This window comes from Lipotes vexillifer, unplaced genomic scaffold (genome assembly GCF_000442215.2).
Source record: "Lipotes vexillifer unplaced genomic scaffold, Lipotes_vexillifer_v1.1 scaffold44, whole genome shotgun sequence".
NCBI classification, from domain to species: domain Eukaryota; kingdom Metazoa; phylum Chordata; class Mammalia; order Artiodactyla; family Lipotidae; genus Lipotes; species Lipotes vexillifer.
The window spans coordinates 670511-689095 of NW_006787415.1; the positions used below are offsets into that span (position 1 = coordinate 670511).

General features: G+C 40.5%; 1 protein-coding gene across 1 annotated transcript; it reads left to right on the top strand.

Annotated features, from left to right (window-relative positions):
- The first annotated feature begins 47 nt into the window (after positions 1 to 47).
- On the top strand, positions 48 to 18187 carry ISOC1 (isochorismatase domain containing 1). Its single transcript, XM_007459994.1, has 5 exons — positions 48 to 408; positions 10316 to 10435; positions 10535 to 10738; positions 12353 to 12469; positions 17941 to 18187. The coding sequence occupies exons 1-5, from the start codon at positions 106 to 108 to the stop codon at positions 18085 to 18087; spliced, it is 891 nt and encodes a 296-aa protein (XP_007460056.1). The 5' UTR covers positions 48 to 105; the 3' UTR covers positions 18088 to 18187.
- Positions 18188 to 18585: the final 398 nt, after the last annotated feature.

Here is an 18585-nt window from a genome sequence, read left to right on the forward strand (position 1 = left end):
CCCTCGCCTTCCAGAGCAGGCGACAGGCGGCGCGGGGAGGCGGGGCCGCGGCTGCTGGCGGGGTCTGCGCCTCGCGGTTTCGGAGCGAGCAGACGCTCGGGGAACATGGCGGCGGCGGAGCCCGCGGTCCCGGCGCTCCCCAGCGGCGGTGGCTTGGGGGCGCCGTCGGGCACGGTCCCCGTGCTCTTCTGCTTCTCGGTCTTCGCGCGGCCCTCAGCCGTGCCGCACGGCGCGGGCTACGAGCTGCTCATCCAGAAGTTCCTCAGTCTGTACGGCGACCAGATCGACATGCACCGCAAATTCGTGGTGCAGCTCTTCGCGGAGGAGTGGGGCCAGTACGTGGACCTGCCCAAGGGCTTCACGGTGAGCGAGCGCTGCAAGGTGCGCCTCGTGCCGCTGCAGATCCAGGTGGGTCCCGCGGGAGGGCCGCGCGCCGAGCCGCAGCTCCTGGTCCCCGTGCGTCCCCGTCCCCGCGCGTCCTCGTCCCCGCGGCGCTCCTCAGGTGCCCCGCGGCGGCGGGCCCTGCGCACCGCGCCCGCTGGGAAGGGCCGTGCCGCTCTCGCAAGCCTCCGGGATGGCCCAGCGAAGGCTCCTGTCCGAAGGTGACGGTCACCGGCTGTCCTCGGCCGAGGACGGGGCGTGGGCCTCCTGGCTATTGGCGGCGCGCGCTAACGCCCCCACGTGTGTGGTCCTCAGCCGCCCGCATCCGCTTTGTTTGCCGGGAGCGAGTCCTAGCCTCCTGCGTAACCGAAGGACTGTGCAGAGTAAGCTGTGTTTTTATTTGGGTTGATGCAGAACCGGGGAAAAGAGATTGTGGGGAGTATCGGCCTTAGGGTTTGTTCCCGGAGTTGTGTTTACCACTTGCGGAAACACAAACTTCAGGAGTCATATTCTTTCACCCATCCTCTTCCCCAGTTTTCAGCTCCTTTGATCTTAAGTCTTTCCTAACCTTAAGTGAAATAACCTTGTTTAGCCTCTTCCAAGTAACTGTCAACTGAATCTGTTGATTACATATATACGTTGCCTACCTTGAAAAAGTCGTTTGACTCAGCACTGCAGCACCTTCTTAAATACCCAACTTTAGCTAGACCATTCTTTCCTGGTCGTGCTGGCAGAAAAAGTTGTCATACCTGAGGATTATTTTATGCCTTTTTAATATTTTTAAAAAGCCGTGCTCTAATACTGCGCAGATCTGCCTCCTGTGTTCTTTTTATGCTCAGCTCAGAGGATTCACCGGAAGATTTATCCTGTTGAAAAGCAAGAACAAAAGGTGTATTTTAGGTACTACACCACCACCATTTCTTTTGGTTGAGAAACCGGTAAGCCATTTCTTTGGAAGACCAAACTGAAATGTGGGATTCAGGATTAGAAGGCATTTTAATATTCAAGTGTCATTTTCTGAGGACTATTCTGTAGTTTTTGGTGGTTTGTTTGTTTGTTTGTTTTTCACTTGTAGTTGTCTGTGGAATTGGTCTTGTTTGCTATTACTCCAGCAAGTGATAGCAAAGGAAGGCCAGAAGCTTCCAAAGCAGATACTTTAACCAGAGGGCAAAGGCTGTGAGATTCTGTGGTCAACCCTTGGAGAGCCAAAAGGGAGGCAGTTGGTGTCTGATACCCTAGAATTTGCCCTGCTCTTGGGAGAGTTGTGGTTGGTGGGTGTTTACTACCACCCATTTTTATGCCTTCAAGAGTTTTCGTGGCTGACACCTCTCTGCAGCCTTCCTTGTCAGTCTGTTTAGATTATTGCTGCCAAAATATGGAAGAAGCTGGATGCACCTTTGACAAATCCATTAATAAAGGGGAGAATCCAAATACTAGCTGAAGAGATCTGTAGCTTTACTGAGGATGCAGACTTCTTTGTGATGCATTTCCTGTAGTAGTTGGGAGGGAGAGTGGGCTGTTACCTAATAAGATGTTATGCCAAACTAGCACCCTCCCCAAGTCTTTAAGACTTCCCCCTCCCCCAACAGTGGGATTTCTTATTTTGAAAAATTTAAAGCCTGGATCTGAGAACTCTTTTTAACTTATCAGTTTAGAAGTTAATGAAATATTTGTATATACCTGAAATGTCTTGTACATTCTCAAAAGGCATTATATAATTCAGGTCACGTGGCTTTTGAAGTCTTTTGCTTGGTATTGGCGATAAAATATAGTTATTTTTTTTGTGGTGATGTTTAATATAATAATGATAATATCACTACTCTGTCCCATTCTTTTAAAAATGTTATTTTATTCCCCACTAAATAATTCAATAATTCTTAAGCATATGTTATAGGATACTTTATATATTTTAAAGTATTTAAAAATATTTTTATATTCTTTCATTTTAGTAATCACAATAGCTTGACTTCTTCAGCCAGGTGCCTCCCCCAGCTTAAAAATAGATAATGTGGAGGAATATACACACATACCATATATATCCATATACTTATTCTGATACCTATTTATATGAAGAGAGAGATATATGTGTGTGTGTATGTGTATGGATATTCTCAGAAGAAAAAGGGAAGATACTTCCTTTCATGACCGTTTTACTATATGTTTTTGGAACCTGGCTGTGTAATCCTAGAGACATGGACATTTTATGGCTGGATGAGAACGTAGAGTTCACTCCACATTTGAGTGGCAGCTGTAAGTGCCTGGCCCAGTGAATGTAAACATGGGTAAGACCCAATTCTTGTTCCGTACCTAGTAATCTAACTCCTTCATTTTACCAAAGAGCAGAACATGTAGGAAATTGCCTGAGGTTCCATGGCAAAGCGTGTGAAGGTCCTACAGCTGGCCATAGCATTTATGTTCTCTTTTCATGCTTAATGAAAATAGCAAGCAGAATGGAAAACAAGCCGCAAACTTGAGCTTGTAACATCATTTGTTTTGATGCTATTCGTTGTTTCTGTGGAACAGGTGCCTGTCCCTCAGCAAGACTCAAGGTGGCCTGTCGGTGAGGCCATGCTCTGGGTATAGGCCCCTTCTCCCAGAGGCAGGGATGAAGAGCATGTTTGGCCACATGTAATCCACAGCTTAAATAATGCCATTTACTATTTCTCCAAGAATAGGCCTTATAGCCTCTGTGGCCCTGGCTAACATACAAAATATTCTAGAATGTATTCTTAATTTACACAGGGGTCCGAGTTTGCTTTCACGCTTGTTCTGACTGACGTTGCTAGTGACCTTGTAAAACATAGTGGCTGCTTCTGCCACACTGTCTGTGCTGGTGGTTGGTTAGTGGTTCTGTGGGGATTGATCTTTAAGACCCCCATTGCCAGTATTAGGCTGTGGTAACTTTTTAGTGTCTTCTTTTCTGAAATATTCTGTCCAAGTGACCGAGTGTCTGCTGACAGCTCAGGTAGCTGAAGACAGCTCATGTTTCAAGCACGGTTTATGAGTCTTCAGCCTTGTCAAAATGCTTGAAGTCTAAGGAATTTTGAGACGCAGGGGAAGAAATGTAAATGAGGATTATACAGTGGGAATTTAGGTCATTTTTATGACTTATAAGTGTTAATTTTTCACAAGGTATTTCCCAAGTTTTAACTAACGGAGAATTCAACCCTGGAAACTTGGGCAGAGCCCAAGTAGAAGAGAGGAAGAAAAGGACATAGTAAGAATGACACCAGCGAGAGGATTTTACTTCAGTATGTAGGAGGGAAGGCTCTGGCAGCTTCGTCTGGGCAGAAGATAAGGGCTTCCCTGGGAAGGTTATTTTGACTTTTTCCTGAGGTAGTTAATTTGGAAGGGATTCTGCTCCAGGTTTTACTTCTTGGAAGTTTATTAGTACTATGATTATTTTAAACAGAGGTGTAGACGTTTTATAGCTAGAAGAGACCCCAGAGTACATGGTGGGAAGGGAGAGAAGGCAGGGTTTGGAAAGAAAGGGGAAAGGACTTGGGTCTCCCTTGGGCTTGCTAGTTGGAAGGTGGTGATTTTTTTTTTTTTCTTTTGCGGTACGCGGGCCTCTCACTGTTGCGGCTTCTCCCGTTATGGAGCACAGGCTCCAGACGCGCAGGCTCAGCGGCCATGGCTCATGGGCCCAGCTGCTCCACGGCATGTGGGATCCTCCCAGACCGGGGCACGAACCCATGTCCCCTTCATCGGCAGGCGGACTCCCAACCACTGCTCGACCAGGGAAACCCGGAAGGTGGTGATTGTTGATTTCAGAACCTTTACTATGGAGCGTGTAGGAGGAGCAGGTAGATAAGCTAATGCTCAGAACTCTTGAGTTAGAGAAGCAGGCAGGAACTATCTTGGGAGGCGCACAGTGTCAGGGCACTGGAGAAAACAGCTGGATCCTGAGGGTATGATATTGTCTGCCCGCCCACTTTTTAAGAATTTAACATTGCAGATTACTGCCCAAAGCATTGTACACATTTTACCTCTTGTGGATACATTAGAGGCTACCTATAAATAAACTGTGTTTGAGTGGGAGCTAAACACAATTTCCAAACTGTGTTTGGAAATTTTTTCTTTCATTTAGTTTGCCAAGGGGAATCCAAAGTAGATTCAGATATCACTGTGTTCCTGGGATCTGGCCAGCTTCACCTTCACTCCAACCTCAGGTACAGTCTAAAGAAATCCATCGTCCTTAACACTGAAATTGATGGAGTTGGCTGGCTTCCCTTAGGCAGTTAGAAAGCTCGCTGGAGTTGTAACCTCAGTGCAAGTGACATTAGTGCTTACAGCAGGTGAGTAGGTTGTAAAATAAGAGTGAAATAAATATTCTTTTGTACTCTAAATTAAAAAGCCCCAAACCGTTTTGCCAGGAGCAGATCATGTAATTGTCAGTCTTTTGGTGACATTTAGAAATCCACTTTATGAATCATTTCTTAATTCTGTAGACTATGTTAACATAAGTTAGGCAATATCAATATTTCTTTCTATATATTTATTGTTTTCATAAGGGATTTTAGCAGTAAGTGGTATTTTAACCTCATTACAGAAGAACTATTTTTAACATGTGCTGACCTTCAGAGCATATGTTTCCTATAGGAGGGATACACAATAACCTAATACATTTATTGATTGATTTACATGAAGCTGATTTAATCCTTGAAATAGCCCTGTGAGGTAGATACTATTTTTATTACTTTGTTACAGATTAAGAAGCAGCTGTTTGGAGATGTTAATGGTTTGCTGCATTTCATGTAATTGAAATTAGTGAAATTGACATTTGGACTCAGATTAATGCCCCTGGGCTGTCCTGTGTAGGCACTCTTGTAACCTGGGAGAGTCATGTCACAGACCTCTGTTTTGAGTCAGTATTGGAACAAAGCCTTACTATACCTGTGGTAATCAGGTTTCCTTGGAAACACTTCTCTGTGAAATAATGATACTTCATATCCCCTACTAGACCCCTCTCCCAAGCACGTCATGCCTATATTGTGAATATAATAGACTACTAAAATTTTGAAAACATCACATTTACAATTCCAAACTTTAATCATTCCTAAAGATATACAGTTTACTCACTGTAGTCGTTCGCTAGGTTGCTGCTGTAACAAAGTATAATACTACAGACCGAGTGGCTTATACAACAGAAATTTATTTTCTCATAATTCTGGAGGGTTTAGATCAGGTTTGGTTCCTTCTGAGGGCTGTGAAGAAGAAGCCGTTCCATGCCTCCCTCCTGGCCTTTGGTGGTTTGTTGGGAGTCTTTGGCATTGTGTGGCTTGTAGACATGTCACCTTGATCTCTCCCTTCATGTTCACATGGCCTTCTCTGTGCCCAGATTTCCGCTTTTAATAAGGATGCCACTCATGTTGGATTAGGCACCCACTCTACTCCAGTATGACCTCATCTTAACTAATTATGTTTTCAGTGACTATTTCCAAATAAAGCCACTTTCTGAGGTACAGTACTGGTGGTTAGGAATTCAACATATGAATTTTAGAGCACACCATTCAACATACAACACTCACCATGCATTACGTTTATGGAGAGAACAGAAGTGGGGCACCATGTATCACTAAGCAAGGCCAGCCACTGTGTATGTGCCTGTCCTGAGTAACTGAGGAAGGGAGGAGCAGATTCCTTGCAGATCTAGCAGCCATTGTTAGAAAATGGTCAGAGCACATGTGGAAGTGAAGGAGGGTAAATACTGTTATGATCGTGGTAATAATGAGTCTTGGGGATGAAGAGTCTTTTGAATATGAAATCTAAGGTTGAATGCCAGCTAGGACAGTTCTTAAGAAAGTGGACCAAAAATTTATACTTGAAATTTATCTCTTAAACTGTTGCTTGAGGAAGCCATTGGTTGTGATCACCTTTTTGTGTTGAAATATGTATATTGAAATACGTATTTTTTATGTATATATGTATGTGTAGGGATTTATGTGTATAAATATATGAAGGTGTGTGTACATACACATATTTATTTTTATATGTGATTTCTTCATACTTCTTGAATATGTGTTGATCTGTAATTGCTTCGCTTTTCCTCCGGATGGCACTTGGTCAAGGTCGCTTTTAATTTGCTATCTTCCAGTTGCAGTATGTTTGACAATGAGAGGACTTTAGTTATGTACAAGGTTTTGGTTTAAGAGGAATTTCTGAGTCAAGTTACGAAGTCCCTGAATTATAGAGTCAGTGTGTAATTTAACAACAATTACTGAAATTCATGTGTATTTGGGGTGGATGCGTGGTTTGGTTAGAGTTTTTCAGTACTTTTTTATTTGTTTGGTTTTTGTTTTGGTAGCCTCAAATCCTCCTTTTTCTGTCTTGTAAGATATGGAGTTTATTCATAAAGTAGCATCTTTTCCCCCTACTACTATGGCATAGGGAGACCTTTTTTTTTCATAAACTTTTAATTTTAGAATAGTGTTGATTTACAACGAAGTTGCAAAGGATAGTACAGAGAGCCAACTCCTTTATACCTGACCTAGTTTCCCTTCTTGTTAACATCTTACATTACTGTGGCATATTTGTCACAGCTAAGGAACCAACATTGGTACATTACTATAAGCTGAGCGCCACACTTTAGTCAGATTTCACTAGCTTTTCCCTAATGTCCTTTTTCTGTCCCAGGATCCAATTCAGGATACCGATTACATTTAGTTGTCATGTCTCCTTGTACTCCTGTGGGTTATGGCAGTTTCTCAGAGTTTCATTGTTTTTAATGACCTTGACAGTTTTAAGGAGTACTGATTAGATATTTTTTATTCCTTTTTTTTTTTTCGATACGCGGGCCTCTCACCGCTGCGGCTTCTCCCGCTGCGGAGCACAGGCTCCGGACGCGCAGACTCAGCGGCCACGGCCCACGGGCCCAGCCGCTCCGCGGCATGTGGGATCCTCCCAGACCGGGGCACGATCCCGTGTCCCCTGCATCGGCAGGCGGACTCTCAACCACTGCGCCACCAGGGAAGCCCTGATTAGATATTTTTGTAGAATGACCTCATTTTGGGTTTATCTGATGTTTTCCTCATGCTTCAACCAGGGTTGTGAGATTATGAGAGGAAGATAATGAAGGTCATTCTCATCACATATCAAAGCTGAATACTGTCACCATGGATTACCTCAATCTTGATCACCTGGCTGAGGCCCTGTTCACCATTACCCTCCCTCTATACTCTGAAGAAGCAAATTACTAAGTGCAGGTCATATTCAAGGGGATGTCAACTCCTGGAGAGGAGAATATCTAAGGCTTTTTTGTTTCATTAAATTATAACCAGTCATTTCTGCATAAAAATATGCCTCACCCGCTTATCTCTATGGTTTCTTTCTTTAACTGAAGGTTTATAGATGATGAATTCCTCTACTAGAAAGGATTTGCAGGGTGCTAAGGATTTCAGGGCTGCATTTTCTGACCTCCTCAATCTGTGTCTAATATGACATATGTCTGATGTGGTCCCCTGCCTAGAACAGATCCCTCACAGTTGAAATGAGGTATAGGGAAGCACCAGGTAACAGGAACCCCAGGAGACCACAAGTCTGAATATTCTAGGATTTCTGAGTAGGTAAGGTTTTATTCCTTTAAATATCCCAATTTTCTGTATTTTGACCATTTTATATGGTATTCCTAAAATATTATGTAACTTATTTTCTTAATGAGTGTGATAAAATGATTTTGTCCCAATTTATAACTTACATACAGCTTGTTACTCCTTCATTGGAGTCTAGACTGAGAACTAGTTGAGTTTTGATCTGCTTTTATTGTATTTTTAATCTTTTCTTCCTCAGCTGTCATTTCTTGCTGCTATCAGTTTGCCTATCTTCAGCAGTTTCCTTTCAGATTTGCTGTTTCCAGTTCTGTGTTAATTTATAATCCAGACAACCAAACTTGTTAGGAATGTATACAAGAGTTAGTCAATACAGTCTGAGATAAGATCTGAATGCTGGAGGTCGAAGCAAGTGTAGGCTGTGTGTTAGTGCATGGCCATCCAGCATACTTAGGCAACTGCCTGGGAGTTTTATTTTGCCTGCTTGCTGGTATTCCCATGTGGTAGAATGGCAAGATTGCTAAGGTGCATTTCAGTTACTTGAAACAAGACAGTTACAGCTGAACTGCTTTTCATAGTGTCCTCTCAACACATTGTTAATGACTAGGGACCCCTGGTTCAAATTTCTAAAAGAATATGTATATATGGATTTTAAGCCTTTTGAGCCAAGATTTAATGTTTACTGAAATTTAAGATACATCGTCATAGTGACTGGTTTTCAACAAAGTACCCTAAGTACTTACATATACATCAGACTCATTGCTTTTGATAATGACCAAAATGGAAGCATGGTACTTGCATTAATAATTTAAGTAAGGAAGCAGCCAAAGATGGCATATATAATTTAAGATGCTTGAATATTTATTTTAAACATACTTTATTGGCAGAATAGGAAAACCCTCTACATAGTGTTAGAATTAAAGATGGCACTCGCATTCTGACATGAACTTGGTGTTGGACTGCACATGGTTAATCAGTGCACACCTATAGAGTTAATACCAGAGGGAGATTAAGGTGCCAGAGTCCTTCAGACCAGGACACAGATAAATAAAAGTGCAAACTGACTAGAACAGTCATACTGTTAAAGATAAAAGATTCCTTTTGATGATTCATTTAATTCTTGTAGTAATTGTTTCTTGGGAGTATGCCATGTGCACAGATAATAAGGCAGAGTCTAGGGCCAGGCTGGTGGTGAAGCCACCACCATGTAATCAGGACTCAGGTTCCTCTATAAAATTATGAGTAATTATTGTCTGTGGGTGGTTTACGTTAATTAGAGGGAGACTTACGGGGTGCCTAGTAAGAGTAGTGGCATGGGTTCATTCATGATCAGACTGCATCCTTTCCAGAGCTTTCTCTAATTTGAGAAGGTAGAAAGAAAAGTACCATGGACTTTTAAGAATTAAATTCTTGTATTCAACAGTGATTTTTCACTTTTTGGTAGATTCATATTGGGCCCAAGTTGTTATAATAGATCAACTACAGCAATTAATGTAAAGCATGGTAATCTAATACCCAGTTTTCATCTTAATTCATTGACTTTCCCGATTGTGATAAATATGTGTAAGAATTCAGATGTCAAATTTATGTCTTTCCATTTGACAGTGGTGATGTGCTTGGCATCATTTCATTGCATCTTATTTGAAGTCTAAGAAGTTATTCTTGAGAATACCAGCTTAATATTTCTGTGTTGATGATAGCAGTATATCTAGATTTGTTTCTTTTTTTTAGTTTTTTGTTCCATAATCTTTGCTACAGATTATTTAAATTTTATTCTTTGTTCTTGTAAGCAATGCCATCAACAGATTTAAGTTTTTTACTGTTTTTTATTATAAAATACATATTTTAAAATAACATTTAGCAAATGTTTTAAAATAGCATTTGAAAAATAAAAGAAAGGTATTAAGAAAAAATGTTATCAACATCCCTAACTATATAACGACGTGTTCATATTTTCATATATTTGCTTCTACTTTTTATTCATATTTTTACATTATTGAAATACTATTGAACTGTGCTCTGTTTTTAAAATTAACATTAGATTATGGCATTTCTTCTTAGATGGTGCACATTTTTTGAAAACATATACATACGTTATTTTAATAGGCTAAAAAATGTCATGTGAATGTTAAAATTTGTGAAATCATTTTTGTATTGTTGGTTCTTGGTTTATTTCTAATTTTCACTATTAAAAGCAATTCAGTGGACATCTTTGGGCATAATTTTTTTTCCTGTTATTCATATCATTTCTCTTAGACAATAGTTGTAGAAATGGATTTAATGGGTCAAACAGTAGGAATGTTTTTCTCTCTTTACTGACCTCCAGCTGAAAATAAATGTCATTGTATAACAAATGCTAAATCATTCTTTTTTTCTTTTTTCCTCAGCTCACTACCCTGGGAAATCTTACACCTTCAAGCACTGTGTTTTTCTGCTGTGATATGCAGGAAAGGTTCAGACCAGCCATCAAGTATTTTGGAGATATTATTAGTGTGGGACAGAGATTGGTATGCTTGCTTGTTCATTTTTTCCAATTTGCTAAAGCATGATTCATACACAAACATATGTATATTGCTACTTATCTTTGTGTGTTTTTTTTCCTCCAGTTACAAGGGGCCCGGATTTTAGGAATTCCAGTTATTGTAACAGAACAGTACCCTAAAGGTCTTGGAAGCACTGTTCAAGAAATTGATTTAACGGGTGTAAAACTGGTACTTCCAAAGACCAAATTTTCCATGGTATTACCAGAGGTAGAAGCAGCATTAGCAGAGATTCCTGGAGTCAGGAGTGTTGTGTTATTTGGAGTAGAAGTGAGTACCTCTTGTTCTGTTTTGGACACAATATTGTTTGTAGAAAACTTGTTATTTCCAGAATGTAATTTTGTATATACAATACCATGTAGGTAACTGATAGAAAATAGCTACCATTTTTTTAAGTGTTGACTACTTACATGGCACTGATCTAAACACTTTATATATATTAATTTGTTGAACTCTCACAGCAATCCTCTGAGCTAAGTACTTTTGGTCTCATATTGTAGGTGAGAAAACTCAAACACAGGTGCTATGTGTCTTGCTCAAGGTCATAGAGTTAGTTAAAGTTAGATGAAGCTGCATTTGAATCTAGGTTGATTGATTCTTGGGCCTTTACTTTGAACCCCAACTTTTAGAACACATTTTCACCAAAGATAGTATGTTTATTTATGTGTTATAGGAGCTCACCTTGGTCATGTTTTTCTTTTAGAAAAACCTTAGAAGTCATGTAGTTCATTGTCCTTCACATTTGAATCATGTGTACCTATTTTTTTAAAGGAAAAAAAATACTCATGGATTCCTAATGCTGATTAAAATTTTTTGTTTGGTTTGTTTTTTTGACATGTAGAAACAGAATATAAGTATTTATTCATAGCTTTTAAACACCTCTTGAACTAAAATTTTAAAATTATGAAAACCGTAAAAACAGTGAAATCCAAATAATATTAAAGACATCCATGATGTTTTGATAGTAGGTTTCAGAGTAGTAGGTTTTAATAGCCTCAGGTTTAGATATAAAATATTTCTGTATTTTGACTTAAATAATGATAAAATAAAGGAAGCCTATTTGTATAAATATGTCACACCAAATGCTGACTTTTGCACTTTTCTTGCTTGTTCATTATTAGACCTCATGTCTAATCAAAAATCATCTTTGAGCAGTCCTCCAATGCTAATTTTAATGAGTTGTCAGTTGATAATTCTCCACAGCCCTCTTGTCATATGAAGATAAGGTTGGTTGGCATTATTAAAATCTGCTTTCATTGGTTATATAATCCACTTATTGTTGGAGCATGTTTTTACTCTTTATTCTCTGCTGATGAATTGTTACAAGTTCATACTTACAAAGATGGAATCTGTATAATTCATTTTCTGGTGATGTATACTGGGTATTTTTTGCCTGTGCTACAAGTTATTTTTAACTTGGCTTACCTTTACTAGTGGGTGCCTTACAACAACTCAGTTTTCCCACCATTATCTCAATTGGCAGTACTGCAAACGCATTCTTTGTGTTAGGCCCTTGGTGTGAATACAGAAATAAACCCAACTGCGAGTGGCATCAAAACTGAGTGCTAGTAGTCAGCCATATGAAGGTCGTCCAGATGACATAGATGAAAATCTTTAAAAAAAGTGCTCACAGAGCTCTAAGAATATGTTCAAGGTTCCCAGTACAAAGAACATTGATGTAATGCAGTCCCTGACTTAACAAAGAGGCAGCCAAAGCCAGAAATGCTGTTTATGCTCAAGATCACTAGTGAGTTGGAGGCAAAACTAGATGTGGACAAGGCCATTAGACCTGTAGTGCTCTTTCTGCTCTACCATGTTGCTGCACACTTGTAAAATACTTGTAGTTTACCACGTTATTACATATGGTTTTTACTTTCCTACTAGACCCATGTGTGCATCCAACAGACAGCTCTGGAGCTTGTTGGCAGAGGTATTGAGGTTCATATTGTCGCTGATGCCACGTCGTCGAGAAGCATGATGGACAGGATGTTTGCTCTTGAGGTAATTGTCCTGCTTTAAAATAAATCATTAGCCAAGGCTTCCAAGTAAATTTGGAGAGTATTAAATATGTAACAGCAGTGAAAGATTTACCTCTTAAATTTGAGCTTGGTCTGACAACAATCAGGCTGATTTCCGGGGTTTCTGCTACGCACGACAGACCTCTGAGGTCTCACCATCATATCCTGTTTTACATCTTCTGTCTTTATTTCTAGATGTCTAGTGATGCCAAATGCTCCTTTACATCTTCTTTCGTAACTTTGCTAGTTTTGCACATCAACTAAGAGGTATTCCAGTAAGCTTACTCTGAACTACTGAAAGATTTGCAAATTAACAACAGTTCACCTAGGCTTAACTCGTCCAGAGTCTAGCCAACACCTAGGGTATGGTGGGCTGAAGCCGGGTTCAGCCACTTGTTAGATTTCCTCAGACTTGAATTTCTGGGGATAGGAGGTGTGTCTCTGACTGTGGGCACCACTCACACACAGTGTTTAATGGCTCTCTGTGTGGAGTGTCAAGATATACTTCAGAGTCAGGGAGTTGATGACTTTCATCCGTGTTGCATAACTGTAGCCTTACGTAAGCATTGCCTATTCTGAGACTGTTGAAAAACAAACTCCCACAATTAATCCTTTGAAGCCTTCACTCCGCATTGTGCATCTCTCTCTCTTTCATGTTTAGTTCTAATTCTATAATAGCTTTAAAGTAATGTCAATCTGGATTGAATTGCTGAATTTTTAACTGATTATTTTTATTGAGAATGGGAAATGTAGATTTTTTTTTTGAGACCCTCCAGTGTTCCATGCATAAGCTGACTTGTGAACCACTTTCTCTGTAGGATTGCTCTATCATCTCTCTAGCCTAAAATGTTCCCTAGGGTGGTGAGTTGGGCAAATAAGAAAGAGAGGAAAGAAAGGAGACTCAAGTCAGTGGGGAGGGCTGATGCAGAAGCAGGCGGGTAGCTGGCAGCAGCAGTGGTTTTAAGGCCCTGGTTGGCCATCCCTTCTCTTATTCCTGAGCAGTGAGTCCTATTTTGCGATTATAGGTGGAAATGGTTTTATTTATTTTATTCAACTATTTTCAAGTCCACTTGGACTACTGGGTTCTCTGGTTAGATACTAAGTGTTGCTTCTTCCCCTCTCAGCAGAGATCTTTAAGCTGTTCTTATAGTCATAGTTAGCTTCCACTTTTCAAATTTCCTTAGTAATCTGAGTTTAAACACTTCCACTGTCAGATCCGTACTACCTCGGCAGACAGCTCTTTTCTTCTTTGAATACCTTTATGGTAATGCTGAGGTCCAGAACTTGAAGTGTTTCCAAGGAAGTGAAAAACTAAGAACATACAAAACCAAAAATTTTCCTTGCTTGTAAAGAGATTTCAAGAACTTTTGTCCTACATTCGTTTTTTAGACGTCTTTATTATGCCATTTATTACAGAAAATTTTGATTGTTGGCAGTTCTGTGTTCTACCAAGACTCAGAATAAAAACAGCCATTTACCATCTGAGCCTCATTTTTTTGGAGGTAGTCTGTAATCTTCCTGATTAGGAGGAGTCTAAACAGTGGAGGGATAATATGGGTTTGAATTCAGGTTCTGGCATTTTGTAAATTTGTGTCCTTGGACAAATTACCTAATATCTTTGCCTCAGATTTGTCATGGGTGATGTGAAATAAAATTCATATTTTGATGGCAAGACAAGAAAAATTTAAACATGAAAAAATTTTCTTTGCCTTTTGGCCTCCTCTCTCCTCCCTACTGTGCATTGTGTATCTAAAGTATGCATCGACCAAACCTCCCATCAGCAGAAATACCTGCTCAACCGTAAAGAGCAGACAACCCCTTAAAAGATAACATTCCTTCTTGATCTTCTAAAGGGTCACATGACCCACGACAATGGAACTTAGATCTGGATTATGTAAACTGTCAATAATAGGTCATTTAATGTACAGCCCTCTGTCTCAATTTATGTAACTGCGCTTTGACTTCTAACGGGTGGACCAGTTCTCAGAGCTTTCTGAGGGGCTGTTCCCAGGTTATAATCCTCACTTTGGCTTGAATAAAATTTTCCATTTCTTCCTTTTTTTTAATTGGAGTGTAATTGCTTTACAATGTTGTTAGTTTCTGCTGTACAATGAAATGAGTCAGCTATATGTATACCTGTGTCCCCTCCCTCTTGGACCTCCCTCCCACCCACCTAGGTCATCAAAAAGCACTGAGCTGAGCTTCCTGTGCTTTATAGTATGTTCCTGCTAGCTATCTATTTTATGCATGGTAGTGTATATATATCAATCCTAATCTCCCAATTCATCCCACCCTCACCTTCCACCCCTGTGTCCACATGTCCGTTCTCTAAGTCTGTGTCTCTATTCCTGCCTTGCAAATAGGTTCATCTGTTTCTTTCTTAGATTGATGGATTAATTTTTTGTCGACTGTGAAATAGAAATAATAGTCATCACGTGGGAGGATTTTTGTGAAGATTAAATGAAATAATGTATCGATAGCACTTAGTACAGTGTCCGATATGGTAAACACTCAAATGTTAGCTGTTGCTTTTATTTTTACTGTAGCTATTATTTGTTTTTGTTGTCTTCATGAGGTTCATCTGATCAGAAAAGTATAAGCATATATCAGCTTCCAAGACCCAGAATGGACTAGTCCTGAGAAGTTCTGAGGAGGGAAGGAAGGAATATGGTCTGGGGTGGATTTGGAAGAGCCTGGAGCAGCCAGCATTGCCTTGGCTTACAGTGCTGAGGTTGAAAGGGAGAAAAGAAGCAGGTCAGGTGGTGATGGGGGAAGATGTGTGCCACATTTCAGAGTTTTCCTCTTAGTCTTAATTTGCCATGGAGGTGCTTTAGTCCCTCAGTCCTTGGGAGAAATGTTAAGTCTCCTTTTTTCTTCTGTGACTATGAAAGTGAAATAGAGATCTGGTCTGCTCCCCTTCTTTTTTTCCTTGAGAACACAACTACTTAAGGTCATTCCTGAGACTCCCCATATTGCCTGTTAAGACCATTGTACTAATAAGATTTATAGTTACCGTTATTAAAACTTCTCTGCCAGGATCTGTGGTGTGTGCTTTATTCCACAGAATTTTTTGAGCACCTACCATCTGTCAGGCATTTTTCTTTCAACTTACAATTGTAGAGTAAATGTGAGATAAAATAGAATAAAACCATCTCATGAACTTGATGTCCTTGTACTTCTGGGGAGTTGTTAGTGTTGCTTGGGAATTTAATGGGTTTAGTCTTTTTTTTTCCCCCACCCTCTCTGAGGCTGTCTTGGCTTTGTGTTCTTGCATTTTTAGGTTTGTGGGTCAGAGTAACCTTTCCTTTGGCCTCGTTGGACTGGTTTTGCAAGTGTAAGCGAAGAACTCAGGAAGCCTATTAAGCCGTGTAACCATTTGCATTAAACAGCTAGGGTTTTAATTGCCCCTTCTAAAGCCAGGAGATAAAGTGAGTGTGGGACCAGTATTGTAGGTGTCCTCATAGCTCAGGATGGTGGGCAGGAACCTGCCGGTGTGTGGAAAAAGTGCTGCTGTTCTCTTTCTGCTCAGGTACCCTTCTGGGTTGGGGCAGGGAAGGCACCGTGGGAAGATCTGTTAGTCTGATCTAAAGACTCTGCATTCTTAGCAAAGGCGTGAGCCACGCCTTTCCCTAACACAGGTTCTTGGCTTGATTACTTTCGAATGCAATTAATATTGGGCATATCTCAGTCTTGAAGTTAAATAATTTTATGTAAGTTTCTGTTTACTAAAGTTTTTTTGTGTGCCTCTAGTGTCCCAGCTTGCCTCTGCCACGGTGTACGGACTCACAGCATCACTGAGGGTTGTTGGCTTAGGGTGGAGCCGGTGCTGCTCTAGTCTGGTCAGGAGAGCACTATGGAAAAACGCTGCCTTCTTCCTGGGTCATCACATTTCTTCCTCAGATCTGGAAACAGTTTTCTGTCCTTCCTGCCTCATGAAGGAACTAGAAAGATTACTGAGAACTGACCTTTGTTTGCACTTTGGAATATAGAAGGCACTTTCACAGACATTGAAAGTATGATTCAGATTCAGACTGACTGATTGAAAGTCCGTTGATTGAACAGGGAGCAGTAAGGAAGGCAGGGCAGCCAGGGAGAGAGCTGCGTTTGGATGGCTGGACATTCATGGCACCGAGCTGCAGCTAGTCTTATTCCCCACCCTGCTGTCTGAAGCAAGCACACAGTCCTTTGAGATTTCTGAGGGTTTGATACGATAGTCAGGAGTTGACTGAAAAGCAAGGAGGAAGAAATTAGTCTCCAGAAGTCTTTAAAGAACTCAGTGATGACTCATCCTCTGGGATTTGTCCCAACATAAAGGACGCTAGCAGCCTCACTTATTTCTTCCTCTTTCCTATGTAACTGTCTGCTGTTTTTTCATTTCTCCAGAGCTGTGGTCAGCCTGCTCTGCACACTCCTGTGCTGGTCTTTGAGGTCCAAGCTTGCTATCTGATAAGTAGGCTATGGCTTACACTCCCTCCTGCATCCTTGGGGATAAAAAGGAAGAGTCTGCCAGTGGGAAGGTTGGGTCTCTGGATCTGCAGCCATTTGAAGGGTGTACTTTGGCTCCATTGGGATGTCCTGTTTATTCAGGTGACTCCCTTTATGACGAGACACTGATCCACGTCTTTTCCTCTAACTTGCATAGGAATTGTGTCTAACCACCTCATCTTTTAAGGCTCTTACAGTGAATGTTGTTTGGGGTAACAAACAGTTGGTCTTTTTTTTCCCTGAGGTTTCTGATAAATACATCCAGAAAATGGATCTCTGCTCTAGAATTCTCCCATTCCCCTCTCCCACCCTTTTCTCCACTTTCTCTTCTTTGCCTCCTCCTTCCCTTTCCCTCCTCCCCTTCCTTGAGATTTCTGTCCTTAGCTCTTTATTATGATTCCACTGGAACCATTTGGCAAGGATGTTCTTTCACCTGTCAATGAAACTCTAATACAACCTTAAATTTTATACTCCTGTTTATGATTCTAAAAAGCTTACAATGGTGGCAATGGTAGTGGTTCTGTTGTCGTCCAGGGGCACATTCTTAAACCTCACATGAGGCTCCTCTACCACCAGCATTTCTTACTTATGGGAAGGGCATGCAGTTTAATGTCAGATATTTGGAGAGAGGAAAAAAAGAAATTAAGAATCATTGTTTTACAGTCCTTAGCCTTGATTTCCCTCTGTCCCCCGTGCATATAAATGAGAATATTGGCAAGTGAGAATATTGGCTACCTATTCTCTTTTACTTGTTTCTAGTCCTTATTACTAATATTGAGAACCATCATAAAAGGTTTGTGGTGTGTCTAGTTTGAAATCTCTCCTCATCTCTGAATTTGATGGTATGGCTAAGGGCCATGGTTTTGATAGAGGACACTAATCATTGTGTCCTGGCATGCTTTTTGCTGTTTTAATACAGTGTTCATTCTCATGCTTAATTTCTTGATTTGTCTTTTTTTTTTTTTAAAGCGTCTTGCTCGAACTGGGATCATAGTGACTACAAGTGAAGCTGTTCTGCTACAGCTGGTGGCTGATAAAGATCATCCAAAATTCAAGGAAATTCAGAATCTAATTAAGGCGAGTGCTCCAGAGTCGGGTCTGCTTTCCAAAGTATAAGACATGTGAAGACCTGGTGTGCTACTCACCATCAGGTGACAGGACTGTAAGCCCGGACAAAGCTCATGTCTCTAGTAGAATTAAAATGTTAAGTCAAAAATTGGCTCTTTTTTGCACCTCTTAGTAAAACTTAACTAATTTGACCGTTTGGTTACCAGCATTTAGTTACAGATATCAAAGGTTTTAGGTGCTGCTTACCTTCTTTTTATGTTAATGTGCTTTTATTTATTAAAAAAATTATAATGGAGGTGCCTGTTTTCTCTATACCATATACACTGATCATACTTTCAAAAGTGCACACTCTTGTGAAATTTTCTTAAATTGTGCACAGTTAAAGACAAAGCTCTACCAGTAATAGTTTGACTTTTGTCTTATTGTAAGATGTATGTTATAATGTTAATGTGGATTCAGTGCTTTTACTTTACATGTTGATTGAAATAGGATTATTAAACGAGAATTTAAAAACAGGACTCTGGATCGTGTTACCCCTTTCTCTCA